Source organism: Anopheles stephensi, chromosome 3, assembly GCF_013141755.1.
Source record: "Anopheles stephensi strain Indian chromosome 3, UCI_ANSTEP_V1.0, whole genome shotgun sequence".
Lineage (NCBI taxonomy): Eukaryota > Metazoa > Arthropoda > Insecta > Diptera > Culicidae > Anopheles > Anopheles stephensi.
The window spans coordinates 76,796,673-76,813,315 of record NC_050203.1 but is presented as its reverse complement, the minus strand read 5'-3'; the positions used below and the strand labels follow the sequence as shown (position 1 = coordinate 76,813,315).

Genomic DNA, 16,643 nt, shown 5'->3' with positions numbered 1-16,643 from the left:
ATAGGAATGTCGTGACAGCCGGTAAATAGTGTAATGGCGTGCTAATTGGCGGCCTGGGTTTTTTATTTATTGCCAGGCAAACGAACTGGAGTTCTGGAGTTCTGGTTGACCGATCTGGTTGCTCTTTGTGGTGCCTAACTGATTCCGTCAGATGATGTTTGCATTCTTGATCCAACTTAAATGGTGGGCAAAACAAAACTCCTAAAAACAGGTTGCATCATGCTTGATTCTGCGTCCTCGCACTAAAGCGGATAATGTTTTGCGGATTTTATATATTCACCGTGCGTCCGGTTTCGGTGGACGAACATCAAAATGGCTATGCAAAATGGCGTATCATTGTGGTGTGTGTGTTTTTTATCACGAGAAACAGTTCAAGAGCGCTTTGAAACAGCAACACGAACATGGACCCTCAAGCAATTACGATCAGGACTAAACTGGACATGGAAAGTCACATTAACGCAAGTCAGCATGCCTGATGAGTGGCTGACTGATGTGTGGGAAAGCAAAAAAAAAAAAGGAGAATCACTTTGTTATTACTTAACAACTTGTTTATGATGTATTTCTATCGATTAGCGCTGTTTTAAAGTTGAAGTTGAACCATAAACATTCAACCGCTAAGTGCATTTAAATCACTACTCTGGTAAGCTAACGTGCGTTAACAGCTGTACACCCCGGCCAAGCATCCTCCCGACGGCAACTTCCGATCGGCCTAAATAAATTATGAGAGCACTTCAGCTCAGCGACAGTAAATGTCAATAAATAGCAGCTGTTTAGCCGTTGGGCTCTGGAGAGCTCCATTAAAGGCCCTTGAATAAAGCCACACCTTTCAATCAAACCATTACGAGACGATGGTAGATGGATAAGAGCGGTCTGGGTGCTTATAGCTTGTACCGATTCTAGCTCAGAGGCAATATTGTGTTGAGGCGAAAAAGCGAGGCGTTTAACGATACAATCAAGATCGTGAGTAGGTTCACCAAACCGATCAGTTGCTCAAGAGTACGGAAAGGTTAGTCAAAGCTATTAACCTCTGCGTGACGGGGGAGGACCTCTCCGAGACACGAGTCAATTTCAAGTCGATTCTTAACTCCAAAGATGATCTGTAGAATATCTCAGTATTGACAACTCTAAAAAAACACACTCATCTAGCAGCAAATCCGGACGATAGAACTTTGTGACGCAACATGATTGTCGACATGATCTCCGGACCGACTGCGGAATGAATCGGATGGTCTGTTTGTACGCTACTCCCACGCGTGATGTGACTCATTAGCTTAGCGTTCTGGGACCAAATGGGAGTAATTGTGGCTTGCCGAGTGGTGGTTCCGGGATAGTAAAGTTCAACTAGTTCACCTCAAGGTTGGTGAAGTGGTCGTTTTTCGTTGTTGTGGTACAAAACGATCGCGTGTGATGGAGCGAGATGTCTTGCGCGCGTACTGTCATCGTGCCCGGGCAGCAGCTCCATTCGTGGGGGAGCGGTGATGGAGCGGTGGTTATTGTTGTGTACGCGGTCTTATTCACTACGACACTTGGCTCGGGATAGTCTGTAGCACCGGGCCGCAAGTTCGGTACTCGGTGAATGTATCTGTTCCATTGTTTGGGCATCGTGTCCGGGCAGTTCCCTTTTCGGTGGGAACTGACCTAGTCGTCGAAGTTTAAGGTCGCCGTTGGCTGCTGGTTTAGTATGCCCGTATGGAAGGTTCTTGATGGTTTTTGCCTTTGTTTATGCTTCCGCTGGTGACAAGCCATGGGAAGCTTCGTAATAATAGTTTTTGTATTAACTAGACTTTTCAGATTATTGTAATTCTTGAGAATTTGATACCTAAGCCAAAGTTATCTCTAATTTCTCACATTGCTTTAGCAGTTCAATCACTTGCGTCCAATATCTTGAAGTTTGGTTGAAGTCTATATTTTCTCATAACAAGGACAAGTTATGGCCATAGGCTACGTTGGGTGACTCAAGATCGTCATTAGTCGTAGCCTCAGGTAAAGAGAAGATATAACAAATTCAATACTGCGTAATGCTATAGATCGGCCACACCGATTTTTTGATAACACAAAGCCACTAGACAAAGCTGGTTCTGGGTTCAGAAATTTCGTCTAAGCGAGATTGTCCAAACACTTGAAATATAAATAGTTGATGAGATCGATGACCTAGATATTGGAACCCCAAAGCAGCAAGACAGCGTACTCGTACTCAAGCTATATAGCTCCTCGTCACACTTGTACTGTTTTAAATAGCGTGGAATCCAGTCCACGTATTTGAAACAAAACACACAACGTTTCGCAACGCTTGCCAATCAGTTCTTCAACGAACCATAGATACTTGCGTACGTGCCGTTCGGAAGAAAACTGCGGACAGGGCATTTCACTCCCAACACTTCACATGACTCACTCCCTGTGGTGTCGCGATCGTACTCCAACAAAGACAGAAGATCAAGAACAGGAAATAAAGCCAGGATCCACAAACTTCCAATCAATTCCTCCCGGCAAAACAAGTTTCGTGACTCCGTGTTGACGGAAAATCCGACTTCGCCATGCCGCACAGCATATGCGACCTTGGAACGGAACTCTGCTCGCGCACGAGGATGAACCGACAGAGGTGAACGCCTCCTCCAACGCTCAGTACGGCATCAAGAAATGGTCCCTTCTGCTTGGGGCTGGGTATGGGATATCTTTATCCCTCACTAGGGAGAAGGAGAAAAACCCGTTTAGACCACACGATCTCGCGCGAGCATGTTCGTGGTTAAAACAGACTCCGACCAGAGAACGCCAGACTTGCCTGGTGGTTTTTCGAGGCGAGGAATTGGTTCACAGCGCATAACATATTCAGTTCAGGATCTGATCTCCAGCTTCGAAAACGTAGCTCGGTTGTTTTCCTTGTTCCCTGTTGTTACGAAGCGTCTCTTAGTGCTCATACGTGTGATTGTGAAAATTGTGCTCGATTTCAACGAAAATGAATATCGCCACACTGAACGCAACGCCCATCGTGGGATGGAATGCAGGATCCTGTGCGAAGAGCTCGAAAAAATCTTGCTCCAAAGTGAACCGAATGCACAAACAACAGGTACACGCGGGTTCACATTCCACCGCACAAACGGTAATGGTTGGATGTAGCTAAATGGGGGTATCATCATTTTGCTCATCGTAATGATTGATCGAATTATCGATAGAGGCGCGTGCCTGTTAACAGCGTGTAATGTGGACCCCTGTAATGTGGCACGAAAGGTTACGCATGGGGAAAACAACACGCGACTTCCACACGGGAAGAATCGTCCAGCCTATCAAGATGGTCAGATAGATCGGTTCGATCTAGCCTATTAAGCTAGCGTCACGGGAACATGCATTGACATGCAAACGCATCCCCAAATTGGTGGTTCCACTTAGTGAAATTGGTGCTCTTAACGGTGCTGATGATGATCACGCAAAAGATTAAGCAATTCCTGCGTCATCCATCCCCGGAAAGGTCGGAAAGGCTTCCCTTGGCGAGATGCATCTAATCCGGAGTATTCATCAGAGGATCGTAGTAATTAGACGACTTATGGACGACCTTGGATAAGACTCACCTCACAGCAGCTGCGAGTTACTCCGTTACTCGAGCGATGCCGTTACTTGCAACTGTTGCACACTGGAGAGATGCAAGCCTGTTGCAGTTGGCACGTTTGGCCCAGATTTGGAGCAGGTTTCTTTGGTTTCGCTTTGCTCGTCTGTACTTCGAACAGAGCGTACAGGAGAAATTTTGTACGCACAATTTGCGATCGCAGTGGGGGTGCGATAATTGTTCGCCGAGCTCGGTAATAATAGTACAGCTGTTCGTCGAGACCCGTGAGATCTGGGTGGGTGACATATCGGGTAGGGTAATAAGGTTCTCTGCATGCAAAGCGGCATCAACGGTTGCCGGATTGTCGTGGTACGTGTTGGAGGCAGCCAACTCTGCATGGAAGGTCAGTAGCCGACCGTCACACGCTCCGTACTCCGACGCTGGCCGACTAGCGCCTAGCCGTTAATGCAATTTGTTTGGTATTCTATTGGATTAGGTTTCGGTTTGAAGGCGAACCCGGCAGAAATTAGGCCACCGGTCACTACTACTCGAAGTTCAATATCCTTAACTTTGTGGAGCAAACCACGTTACACATCCCGAAGCTAGCTGCCGCAATATCGTGATCGAACCTAACTGGACCACCTTGATACGGTACCGATGGCGTGCACAAGTTCAGCGTCATGGTTTGCACTCGGCGATGGGGTGGTTGCATCCGACCCTAAATGCATCTTGCAATCAAGAAAGCACTTCCAACAGGTGAAATACGCGCCAGGGTGCGTTAGGGATGTTAAACCAGTTTTCCGATGCATCGAGGCATCGAGAGCAACGTCGCGCGAGTGGTCAGAGGTCGATCGGTTAAATTAGTCACAAATCAAAGGGTGAATTCTCATCCCCATCGTCGGCCACCACAATTGTGCCTGTGTGTGTGTTGTTTACGACGTCTTGTTATGTGATAAACACGATGCTGCGTAAAACGAGCTAATCTTCCAGCTTCGTTTAGGATCTTTATTGATAAAAAAAAGGTGGAACATTGATGGAAGAAGAAGAGATTTCGTCACTTAATAACTTTAAAATACGCTCAGGGGTGGGTGCAAAAAAATGTCGTCGCAGCTGTTTGTTGACAAAAAACACTTTTTGCGCTTCCATTAAAATAAGGTCTAAGTGAGCAATTTTAAATGATTGAACGTGTCATTGAGCTAATCACGTAGCAGCATTCGTAGCTGGATTAGAGCGGTACGAGGCCACATTGTTTACATACAGCCGGGTAAACAGTGCATCCGTACAGAGCGCTGGATTTTTGCTTCCGCCGCGTACTTATCACCACAAAATGGCGTTTCGGTCGTTGTATAACTTATTTTTAACATTCATTGAAAGCTATTTGAGGTATAGAAGATGTGTTTGGGAATCTAAGAACCTGTAGAGAACAAAATTAGTACCTTGAAAATTTTATAGAAGTGTATGGCTTACGGTCCCTAAGATAACATTTTCGCCATTTATAAATTCTCCTTCAGTTCCGCCTTGATTCTATGGGAGTGGTGTAATATTTTATTTTTCTAATTCAACCCAACCGGAGAATTCGTTTAAAAGCAATATTTGAGTGATCATTTGAATATATTTTCAGCACTCCTATTTTTAGAAATTCCCATCGTCTTGAGATAGCGGGCTGTTATAGACGACCTGCTGAGGGATTAAGTTAAACAAAAATTGAATGACCCTTCTATCTTACGCCCTTTTGAGAGCAGCTGCCGACTTATTTACATATTGGTGATCAAATCTATTTCCATCGGTTGATATCCATTTTTGGAAAGAAAACAAAAATGAGTTGATGTCCACACTCAATCCTGTTTTTGGGCTGTAGTGCTAGGCTCTGTTCCAAAAATAACTTTTGGAATAGTGAATGTGTCCCATACGCTGTTTAAATGCCTGTACAAATTATGCGCAGCAAAATCTTCAACTACTACTACTACTACTAACGTCCGGCCTAAGCATGGTGGCGTTCACTTGACAGCTCAGCTTCACCGGTTCCGCCATTGAACGGAAATGATGGGCAGCGGTGTTGATGATTTGCATTAACCGCAAGACGGCCGATTGTTGACGATAACGTACAGGCCCATAGCCGTTTGCATTCGATGGACATCCATTTATTTCCGCTCCGAACCATGTAATCACCAACGCTACCAGTCTGACGGTGGATCGGCGATCGGTTGTTGTCTAACACTGACCTAGAGTTTTTTGGTTTTGGTGTGGTGGAAGATTGAAAACTCCGATAAGAAAAAGAAAAAGAAAATTTGATATTTATTTAGCAACATGTTTCGTGGATGCGACTTGCCGGTAATGACCTTCTGATCACCGGTAAAGTCACTGGCTGTGGGCAACTGTAGGCCGACCATAACTGGAAAGTCGTAGTCACAGTGTTTACCTTTTCCGAAGCTCAGCAACATATTTCTAGACGCTCAAAGACATCGCCGTTCGTGTTGGGGCAGTCTGAAACGTTCGAATTCATAATTGCTCACCACAACAGCGGTCAGTGAACGGGACGAGCTTGGCTGGCTGCCGGCGCTACAGAGTTCTTGATGAAAATCTGTCCCTTAATGTAATTCATATGCGATGTTGGAGATCGATTTGTCATTGACCGCGAAACCAAGTGGTTTCGCCCACCGCCATCGAGTGTTTCTACGGTGGGAGGGCACAAAAAAAAACGATCGGTTCCGAAATTGTTGGGCCGCACCGATCAGTCGCTTACCGTCGGACGGACTGGTCGCAACGTGCATTACTTGCGTGCTGCATCGAGGTTTAATTTGTGCCAAGGAGAGATTAAAGCCAGCATAAAGATGGTGGTGAATATAGTAAGAGTTACTTACGTGCTTTATCGTTATTTGTTTTGGGAAATTGATAAATATGGCCATTTGAGACTTCGAAACAAAGTTCCAGAAGAAGTCCTCAACTTTTGGGTGTAGTTGGGACTGAAGTTGCACTAATTGACCGAAGACCTACACATGGGCGGAATCAAAAGTGAATTAAAACCCGCACTGCTCCCTACTAATTATTGTGTCTGTGCCGTGTGCGTCGTTCCGGTTCAGATGACGCTCCGACCAGCAACATGTTACCGCAACAGTTGTTTGTAAACAAACCGGCCATCATATATCAACATCGGACTCTCCATCAATCAAATACTGCGATGAATTAACCCGTTTTTTAACCGGTGCGATTATAATACTAAGTGTCTGGTTTGTGTGTGTCTGATTTTTAGGTAAAGCGACCAATTTCCATACCACCCCGAAGGTGTACCGCTTGTCGCCTGTGGAAAGGTCCGAAGATTGTGTGCAGAATGCCGGAACCGGCGGGTGTCGTCCACAAGCTGTACATGGAGCGCGAGCTGCCGCCCAAAGTGGCGGAGGTCGCCCGTATGCAGGGTGAAGATCCGGACAGGAAGAGTTTGATGATCGAAGAGCTGCGTGACATGATTTATGGTGAGAAGAGACCGACCAAGATTGTCCACCGCGAGAAGCATCCTCCGTCTTCAGTGGCTGTTTTTTGTTTTTCTCTCTTCAGAAAAAGGTGACTGCATTCCGCATCGGGTGGATGATGACTATTTGATCAAGTTCCTTCGAGCCCGCTTCTGGAACGTGCTGCACGCGTACAATCTTATGGTGCGCTACTACTCCTTCCGCGAAAGCAACCCGGAGTTCTACGAGAACGTCAATCCGATGTCACTGCGATCGTTGGGAGACGACGACATCATCTCCATTTCACCCTACCGTGACCAGGAAGGTCGGCGCGTGATTTGCTTCAAGTTTGGCAAATGGCGTCCGAACAAAATCCCGATCGTGGACCTGTTCCGCGCCACTATGCTACTGCTGGAGGTTGGCTCACTGGAACCACAGTCGCAAGTGCTGGGTGGCGTCGGAATCATGGATTTGGAGGGACTTACCTTGAACCACGCCTGGAACCTTACGCCGACAGTGGCACAGAAAATGCTAGCCCTGCTGGCCACCAGTATGCCACTGCGAACGAGCCAAATTCATATCGTCAACCAGGGCTGGGTGTTTGATACGGTGTTTCAGATCTTTAAGCCCTTGCTGACGGAGAAGATGCGGCAGCGGCTATTCTTCCACGGTACCGATCGTGCCTCGCTGCATAAGTACATCGATCCGGAAGCGTTGCCGGAACGGTACGGTGGAACGAAGCCAGAATATCCGTACACTTATTGGTTGGAACACTTGAGCCGAGTAGAGCAGGTTGTTGATGAGCTGCAGCAGTTGGGGTATGTGTCAGATCCTTTGCTGGAAGATTAAACTGGGCGGGGGGATAGCTCCGGTGGGGTTTGAAGAGACTGTTTCTGTATATTCAGAAGAGAAGATAGGGTCGAGAAAGTAGCTGACGTTGGTAGAGAGTAGTGTGGGGCAGTGGATAACGAGCAAGCCACAAATTGTGCAAATGTGTTCGGGGACAAAGGGGATCGTAGATAGTGTGATATTTTTTCACAGTAGCAGAACTGCATGATGCGATATTTTTTGTTAAGATATATACTTTACACATAGCTTTGAAAATAAAGAAATATTTTACTAAGGAAACCATCACTTTCTTTTACTATATTAGCATTGAAACTGCATAGGAGTATTTAAAATAAGATTTAAAATACATTCAAAGCACTTTCTAGCTCTCTGAAAAGCTGTTGCATTTAAAAATGAAACGAACGTGAAATATTTCACGTCTTTGAATGAAATGTTTCAGATGCTGTCAGTGAAACGGTTTCAATGCTGTGTATTTCTTCACAGTGCAGTGATTAAAGGTAAGCTGCTTGCAGGCAGCGGAACAAACACACAAATTAAAAAAAATGTTATGCTTTTTTTTTTTCTACAAAACTAACATAAAAATTAAATTTCCATAAAAAATTGTTTTTTTAACTAAACCATACTGAACCAAAAAAAAATCGAATTTAAAATATGTTTAATATGTTTTAACATGATCTATTAAGATTAATTAGCTGTTAATCAGCAAAATTTCACCAAACAAATGTAACTGTTCGCAATCTATCTCAAAGACGCCACAAACCGGCCAGTAGCAGACGATCGTGCTGAATCAATTCACAAGTCCCCCAGCTGTCTGCCACTGTTCGTTGAACTCCTGCGGTACGGTTTAGAACCCGAACCCGCAAAAAGGTGCCATATTCATCATAACGCAAGCGGCTCGATCCAAAATCGAACTCTTGGAAGATGCCGGTTTAGCAAAATTTACATCGAAAATAATAAAACAGCAAATTGCATACTTTACACTTTTTCTTCGCTAGCGCCTCTAACACTTCCCCAAAACACGACCCCAAGTGCTACGTCAGCGTTTGGAAGCGTGCCCGATCGCTAGTGCGCACATCGGTTTTAACGGTGCCGGGGTGGATTAAAACCTTCCTGACGCGTGTCGCTAGCTCACAGTCGTAGAGCGTCCGCCGTACGGTACGGTACATTGTTTGAAAGCGGAAGATTTTAAAGTGCCACTGGTGAGCGTGTGTGTGCGCTTAGGAATTGGGAAGGGAAACCGGTAAGTGTGACCAGTGGAAACGCGATCGTTAAAGGGACAACCGTACGCGCCGCTCGCGGTTGCTCACTGTCGGTTGCATTGAAGTCTTTCGTTCGCGTTCGCTCGCTCATCGGGCTTATCGGAGCACCGAACCGGCCTTGGAAATATTCAGTAGTGCTTATATTAGGTCGGTGAATATGGAGACTTAAACCCTACCACATTGAAGACAAAAAAAAACAAAATCAAAACAAATGTGTGTCAACCAACCGGAGGGCCCCCCGGGCCGCCCCAAAAATAAATAAACAGCAGTGCTGCCAGCAGCCGTAAAAGGGACATCATCCCAAAAGTGATCCTTTTCGTATTGACATTTTTGGTGCGCGTTCGCTGCTTTTGGACGGCTGGGGGTGGGGGTTTTGCCGTTGTTATCAACGCGAGTGAAAACGATTTTCAGTGACGATGTTATATCCGTTAATGAGTAACAAATTATGCAACGGCAATGGGTTTTTGCCGAGACGAGTTTAATGGTTTCACTTTCAATTTCGAGAAGGAAGAACCGTGTGACTGTGTGATGGGTTGTGTGGTGAAGTGGTGAAGATGGCGGAAGAATGATGAGCGGAATGGGTGGGTTATAATAGTCCACCGGCCAGTCCACCATAATGAATAGTTCTCTGTCCGAACAGCGGATGGTCGTGAAGGTTATGTGCTATGAGGAGCGTGCGTGTATCGTGCATATGGAGATGATTTGCAAGAAAAAAAGCGAGCTCGCTCATATAACAAGAGATTTTATTACCAAACTCCAGCTGGTAGAGTAAAGGCTAGAGGTCTTAACGGCGCTCAAGACCCATCCAAAAATGTACTCAAACACGTCTTAATTTACCTTTCAACTAGTGTCTTCATTTAACGACTTTTTCAACTACCTTTCCCACAAGGAATCGGTGGGATTCCTCCATTGCACAAACGCAGTAGGCAAGTGTATAATTTTCAAAATGTGTCCACCAATTGGTAGATGGGATCACACCGAACCAATCCCACCCCAAACATAAGTGCACCAAAGGCCACCAAGGCTGTAAGAAAATAATATGCTTTCAAAGCACACGACCCACAGCTTTACAGCCGAAAATAAGCGCAGTCGGCATTTTAAGTTGTGGAGTTCCTCGGTGAGTTCGGAGTGACTCCTGTCGGCGGGCGCGAGATTGTAAATCAAAATTGTGGTCCCGCTCCCGCTGACCTTGCATGCGAACCAGGCAGACCTGCTTGCTTATTCACTGTTAGTACAACTTTCGCTATCGTTTCGCTTGCTTTTCTACTTAAACTTTTGGCTGGCATTCGCAATACCGTACTCCTACTAGTTACGAACAATAGGAGTGGAAATAAGAAATGGGAACGTGACTCGAAGAAGACAGCGTATCGAATTGGAATTTAGAAATAAGCAAGGCAAGGTAGTCCCACCAGTAATAGCCTTGCATCTTATTCTGGTCGGTACCACTTTACGCGATTAAACGTGTGATGGTGGCAAGTTTCTAGCGGTGGCCCACATTTTTCGGTGGTCTCGAAACACTAAAAACAAAACCTTGGCAGCAGCAGAATATGAAGAATACCGCTTTGGTCGACAACAATCACGCTCCGTCTTTGCGGCTGCCTGCTGCTGCTTTATTGGCTGAGGACAGCTTGTAGCAGCGGTTATGTGTGAAGTTGGAGAAGAAATTGAAAAAGCTGTCGGCTCTGATGGTGTAAATTGGATAGTTTTATGAGATGGGATGGGTTAGTGCAACATGGGTGCAATAAGATCGTTAATCGTTAAAGAACGTGTTCTATTGTGTAGGGTGGTGCGTGGTTTCTTAATAAAGGGATTCATTACAAGTTGTACAGAAGTTTTCACACTGTTATGTTAAAATCAAGGCAGAAGGTTGCAGTACTACCGTTACATCGCTTATTTAGTTTGTGTGTGTGTGTGCTGTTAGCAAGCTATAAACAGCCGACATACAGGTTGTTTAGTTTTATGTTGATGCTGTACTAAAAAGGGAAACCGAGGCAGTAAAACGTTTTCACATGCAGGTGTATACACTGTAATTATTTTTATCGCAATAAGGGCTTAAAAGAGAGAGGAGAAAAAACTAGACATTCAGCGATAATATTTTATTTTACTCTCCAAACATTATATTTTGGTGTTGAGAGACATGAACCATATAATCATTTGAATGTGTTTTCTTTCTTATTTACTGTTTACTTGTTTGTGTAAGCTTTTGGAACTTTTATTTGGATATAATTTTGTAAAATAAATACATGTAAATGTGTTACATTTACAAGCTTTTTTATATCCCCAAAGTTTTCTTATGTTAATGATTAATGCTTTGCTGATTCTTTATACATAGATCAATCGTTTTTTAAATAAAAGTATGAAAAACCTCTTGTTTTTCTTCTTGAAGGATGTTCTGGTGATACTGCTGACAGTGTTTATTTCTTTTATTCTATAAGAATCGTATTACCTGACCGTATTGGCTATGATGTTTTATTTTGTTTACATTAAATTTTATTTCTTTTTCATAAATTTTTAATCACAAAACAAGATAAATAAGCAAATTTGATAAATAATCTATACATAAAGAGTTAACACTAAATTACATAAATAAGTTCGAAAATATGTTTTTTTCCGATAACTGAATGGATTTATAAACCATTTACTTTTTAATATTCTATTAAAATGACATGGCTTTATAACACATTCATATTTGTACAATCTTGACACTTATCTGTCAAAATTAAAGAGAGATTCTTAAAAAGTCAACACATTTTCTATTTAATAAAATATATTTTTCCTGCTTAATTTTCTTAAAAAATTTAAACCCCGAGAAGTCTCGTCCAGCCATTTCTGGCGTTCTTGAATTAAAAGGAATACTTTGCCCTGGCCAATTCTTTTTTTATTATCGATCAGGAAAGGGTTTACGGTATTGCTTATTAAAATAATAAACCTCTGAATATAATTCGCTTAAGCCAGTCAATTAATTATTTTTGAGCGAATCGACTCCAATCTTCACCATTTTGGATAAGATATTTTTAATTTTGTTTTATGCTAAAAACGCTTAATCTAAAGCTCTTTAAAACACAAGTGGACAAATTCCTATAAGAAAAGCTCTACAGTAATCAAGTTACTCTAATGAAACAAGTGCTCTATTTCGCTCCACCATCCCCTACATTTATGCTGAACCGAAAGCCTTAACTCACCTTGAATCTTTGTGTGCGAGCTTTTTAAGACAATCGAGATTAATATTGCTCCAAATCGAATCGTTCTAACAAACAATAACAAAACCCCCGATCAATGTTGTTGTGGTCAGGGGTTTTTGTTTCCTTGGTTTCCCTTTCTAGCTCCACAGCTTACTCATCTGTTTACCGTTGAGCCAAAAGTTGGTCAAAAGAGCTGAGGGTAACCTGTTACGCCTTGTTAATGGCCATCCGTTCGGCGGACATCATACATCATGCCTAGCTTGAACACACAACTTGTAATTAACCTTCAACACGCTGGACACCACAAACCTTCGCTCGATATTGTTGTGGCTCAGTTTTGAATACAGCAAAACAAATCGATGAGGGGGTTGTTTGTCGCCAACTTTATCGACAACCCATCCGATTCGTGTCCAGAATTTGAATCGTAAAAATGTTTGCGTGCTTAACCTGTTTACTTCCGTTTTTTTTTCTTCTTCGCGCCACCAACAGACGTCGTCATCGAGGTACTCGATCATGCCGGAAATAAAGGCGGTTACGAAGAGTGCGCCCAACGGCAAGGACCTGCCGGCGGTGGAAGATGTCACCAACGGTAGCAACGCCCCAGTGACCCTTTTCGCCGATCAGCCCGAACGCACCAAGAAGATCAACGAACTGCGCAAGCTCGTTCAAAGTAAGTAACGACTGGGGAGGGGGGGGGGGTGGGATGACATTGAGCACGTGTGTGTGTGTTCGTGTCTTAGAGAAGGAAACCCGGATAAAGCGAGACAAAAAAACTCAAGCCGAACCAAATACCACCCATTCGTACCGGAAAGCTCTTGAGACACAGTGCCACTGGTGCGATGCAACGAAACGCGTGCGTGCGTGGTTTTATTCATTAGTCGCTCATCACGATCGCAAGATCAGCATTTATGCGGGCCCTAGAAGAGCAGTGGAAAAGGGGAACCCAAACCACTATCGATATTAGCATATTTATCAACACCGGCTGCATATTTCATGTCAATCGCAAATGGTCGGGGCCGGCTCTTGAGAGTGGTAAACCGATCCGAATGGGAAGCTATCGAAGCACCGTAGGGCACAGATGAGCTCTTTCATGCTTAAAAGACTACTTCAGGCAGTCCGTGGAAGATTTTGCTTTGGAAATCGCATATCAAATGTGATGGGTTTTGAAAGATCGAGAACTCGAGCTTCCCGGTGAGCGGCACAAGTGATGCAAAAGCCAAGACGGAAGCGGACTCAACGTTGCACTTGATGCACTTGCTATTGCACCATTAGTAAGTACCGTGCACACTGCACCGTCAAAGGGAAACAATGGTAAAGACACGAATGAAAGCTCTCGAGCTTCAACTTTGTGCAATTGCTTTTTATTTGCTTCCCAATTGAACAGACGCGAAAGCGAAAGTGCAGCCTGCAATCGGTGCATCGAATGCACTTCTCTGCCGAGAAAGCGTTACATTGTAGTTGGCTTCACGTGGTGTGATTGTGCGGCTTTGTCAAATACAACAATGGTACAATTAAAATCTGAATTCTCCTTTCAACGAAGACTTATTTTTTAATGAAAAGATAGCAATGAATGAGCATGAAGAGGAAAAAAAATGGCGGAAATCGTTTCGTCGCCATTTAATTTGCCCGTCTAACGCTTCTAGCTCCAAAACAAGCATCCCATTACCGTGCGCCATAAACCTTCATTCAATTAAGCCGTTAACAGCAAGCTGCCGGTGATCATCTGCCAAACGATTAGTTAATAACTCAATGCAGTAAGCACGAAACGCGCTCCCTTGTCACAGGGGGCTTGATGGTTTGCACGAAACGTAGCAGGCGTTCCACCACGATCATAGTCGACCATTTTCGGCACTTCTTGGGCGCCGTGAAGTGGACGAATGACGTGACGACGCACGCACATGCGGTCACTGTCAGGGACGCACTGACGATGCTTTCGATTTTTATTTTTAAGGGTGGGAGACACATCACAAGTGGCCGTTCTGTTTCAAGTGGAATGCTCACGCTGAAGAGAAGTTGGACCGATCGGTCAGATAATATACTAAACAACGAACAGAAATTCCACTCGGTGGACGAATGTGAGCATATTAATTCTACGGTGTGCGTCAGCTCGTGAATAGGTAATGTGTGCCAGTGACATTGAAAACTTGTTTTGAATTTGATTTTTACTTCCAGCCCGATCGATTAGAACTAAATTGTAAGTGCGTAAAAGTTAACGTTCTGTTCTGGTTTTGTTGCACAATGTTGCGCTGGTGATTAACCAAGATGCGTTTGAAGCGGTACGTTTACTGCCTTGATGCGTTAAAGGTTGAAAGCTGCCCTGTTGCTTAAGGTCCCAGTAAACGATAGCATCTTTCTCTTCTATGAATTTATTATATTAGTTTAGCCTCATCTATTTATAGTGCTTAATAAAATAAATTGAGGAAAATTTTACTTGATATTCAACTATAGATTTTTCACTGGAGTATTACAGCTTTATTTATTTATTAAAAGATTAATCTGTTAATTAATTATTTAGTTTTTTTCTGTTTAAGCGATTAAAAAATATAAGCTTAATACTTTATTTTTGAAATAATAGTCATTATATATATTTCGGTATGCAAGTGAAGTTGAATAATTATTAGAAAATTTAAAAAATATTAATATTCAATGAATGCTCTGTAATCATTCGAATTTCTGAAAATAACCTAAGACTTGAGAGTTCCTCGGTGGCTTTACTAAGATATGGTTTGTATAGCTGACTGACAACTTATACTTCAATAAGATAGAATTATTAGACAATTAGAACCGGTATCAAACTCCGTACAAATCCTTTCCAATATGAAAGACTTACCAGCAAATTGTAGATAAATTAGGCAAAAGACAACAGAAATTATAGACCAATATGTCTTCAGTTTGTGTTACCAAAATAGAAATCGAAGAATCGAATCTTTAAATAATTAAATCAAAAATCAAAATCCAAATAAATATCCTATCACATTATGATAGAATTCTATTCGCTTCACTTCCCTGATTAAATAATTCCCTAAGCCAGTTCCGTGTAAAGCCCTCGTAAGCATTGGCAAACAAACGCTCAGGTGCAACGAACTGGGCCTAACGCTGAAAATGAAAGCATCCACACACAAATCGACGCTTAATCGGACCATTTGATCTAACCGGTTTCGGTGGTTTTTTGGCGAAAACCTTCAATGAAACGCAATACCTGTTCCGTATGCGACTAAATTTAGCATTCCGCTTCTTTCTTCCCGCCAGATTACGATGACTGCCATCGAAGAAGCGACGACCTGTTCCTCTGCCGGTTTCTGTACTGTTGCGATTGGGACGTGCAGGAAGCGTACGGGCGCATCGTTAAGCTGATCAAGTTGAAGGTGAATGTCGCAGTTATCGAACCACATATTTAGCTCACATTCCCACACACACACACACGCAAACATCGTTTGCTAAGCTTTGTTATGTTAATCCAACCAGGAAGCGAACCCGGAATGGTTTTTCCACAAACCGATCGCCGCCTACGGTGAGCTGCTAAATCGCAACGTAAAATTCGCACTAAAGCATCGCGACAAGCGGGGTCGCCGCGTGTTTGTGACCCGGCTCGGTGCGATTGACTTTTCCAACATGGCCGTCACCGATCTGGCTAATCTGGACGATATTTGGTTTGAGCTGTTGTTGGACGAGCTGGAAACGCTCGAGAACGGTGTTACCTGCCTGATCGATTTGAGTGGATACTCGCTGAAGAGCTTCCGCTTTCTGACGCCCAACAACATACGGATCGGTTCGGCAAAGACGGATCTGCTGCCGCTGAAGAACATCGAGTTTCACGTGGTCAACTCGTCGGTGTTTATGAACGCAGCGATTGCTATCCTGTATCCGATGCTGAGCAAGAAGATTAAGGATCAGGTACGGTTCCACTACTCCAACTGGGACTCGCTGCACGAGTACATTCAGCCGGAAATTTTGCCAGAGGAGTACGGTGGCACGGCCGGGAAACAGTTCGACTTTGAAAGCATCCACGCCCAGGTGCTTGATCGACCGAACGAGTTTGATCGATTACTGACGTACGGAGTACGGAAGAATGGTGCCAACGCTGTCCAGACGACCGCCCTCACGACCTCATCGAAAGCGAAGGGCACTAAGGCGAAAGGAAAGCACAAGGATGCGGATAAAAAGAAGCCCGTGGCGGCGTGCGTGGTCGAGGAGTAAGTTAGGTGATACGCGTCTAGAGATAAGAGCCAGTTGATAAAATCTAAAACTTTTTAAAACAGATAGGAAATAAAGTGCCAATGGGCGTTGGGGAAATGGACCGCTGGAGTACCTGTGTTTTGTGTGCTGAAAGTAATGTCATGTATCTTATCGGCCCGTTTTGTTTTTTTGT

General features: G+C 43.8%; 1 protein-coding gene across 1 annotated transcript; it reads left to right on the top strand.

The window, feature by feature from the left end:
- The first annotated feature begins 2,807 nt into the window (after positions 1-2,807).
- On the top strand, positions 2,808-16,571 carry LOC118510046. The gene is made up of 7 exons (XM_036051435.1): positions 2,808-3,097; positions 6,789-7,008; positions 7,091-7,831; positions 10,195-10,319; positions 12,764-12,944; positions 15,524-15,639; positions 15,740-16,571. Exons 1-7 carry the CDS (start codon positions 2,954-2,956, stop codon positions 16,469-16,471), a joined length of 2,259 nt encoding a protein of 752 aa, XP_035907328.1. The 5' UTR covers positions 2,808-2,953; the 3' UTR covers positions 16,472-16,571.
- The last annotated feature ends 72 nt before the right edge of the window (positions 16,572-16,643 follow it).

Bases quoted from the DNA above. Each gene is read 5' to 3' on its own strand.
- LOC118510046 (XM_036051435.1), top strand. From the start codon at position 2,954: ATGAATATCGCCACACTGAACGCAACGCCCATCGTGGGATGGAATGCA. The intron at 7,832-10,194 runs AAACTGGGCGGG...CGGCATTTTAAG, and splicing joins AGATCCTTTGCTGGAAGATT to TTGTGGAGTTCCTCGGTGAG. The intron at 15,640-15,739 runs GTGAATGTCGCA...TAATCCAACCAG, and splicing joins TTAAGCTGATCAAGTTGAAG to GAAGCGAACCCGGAATGGTT.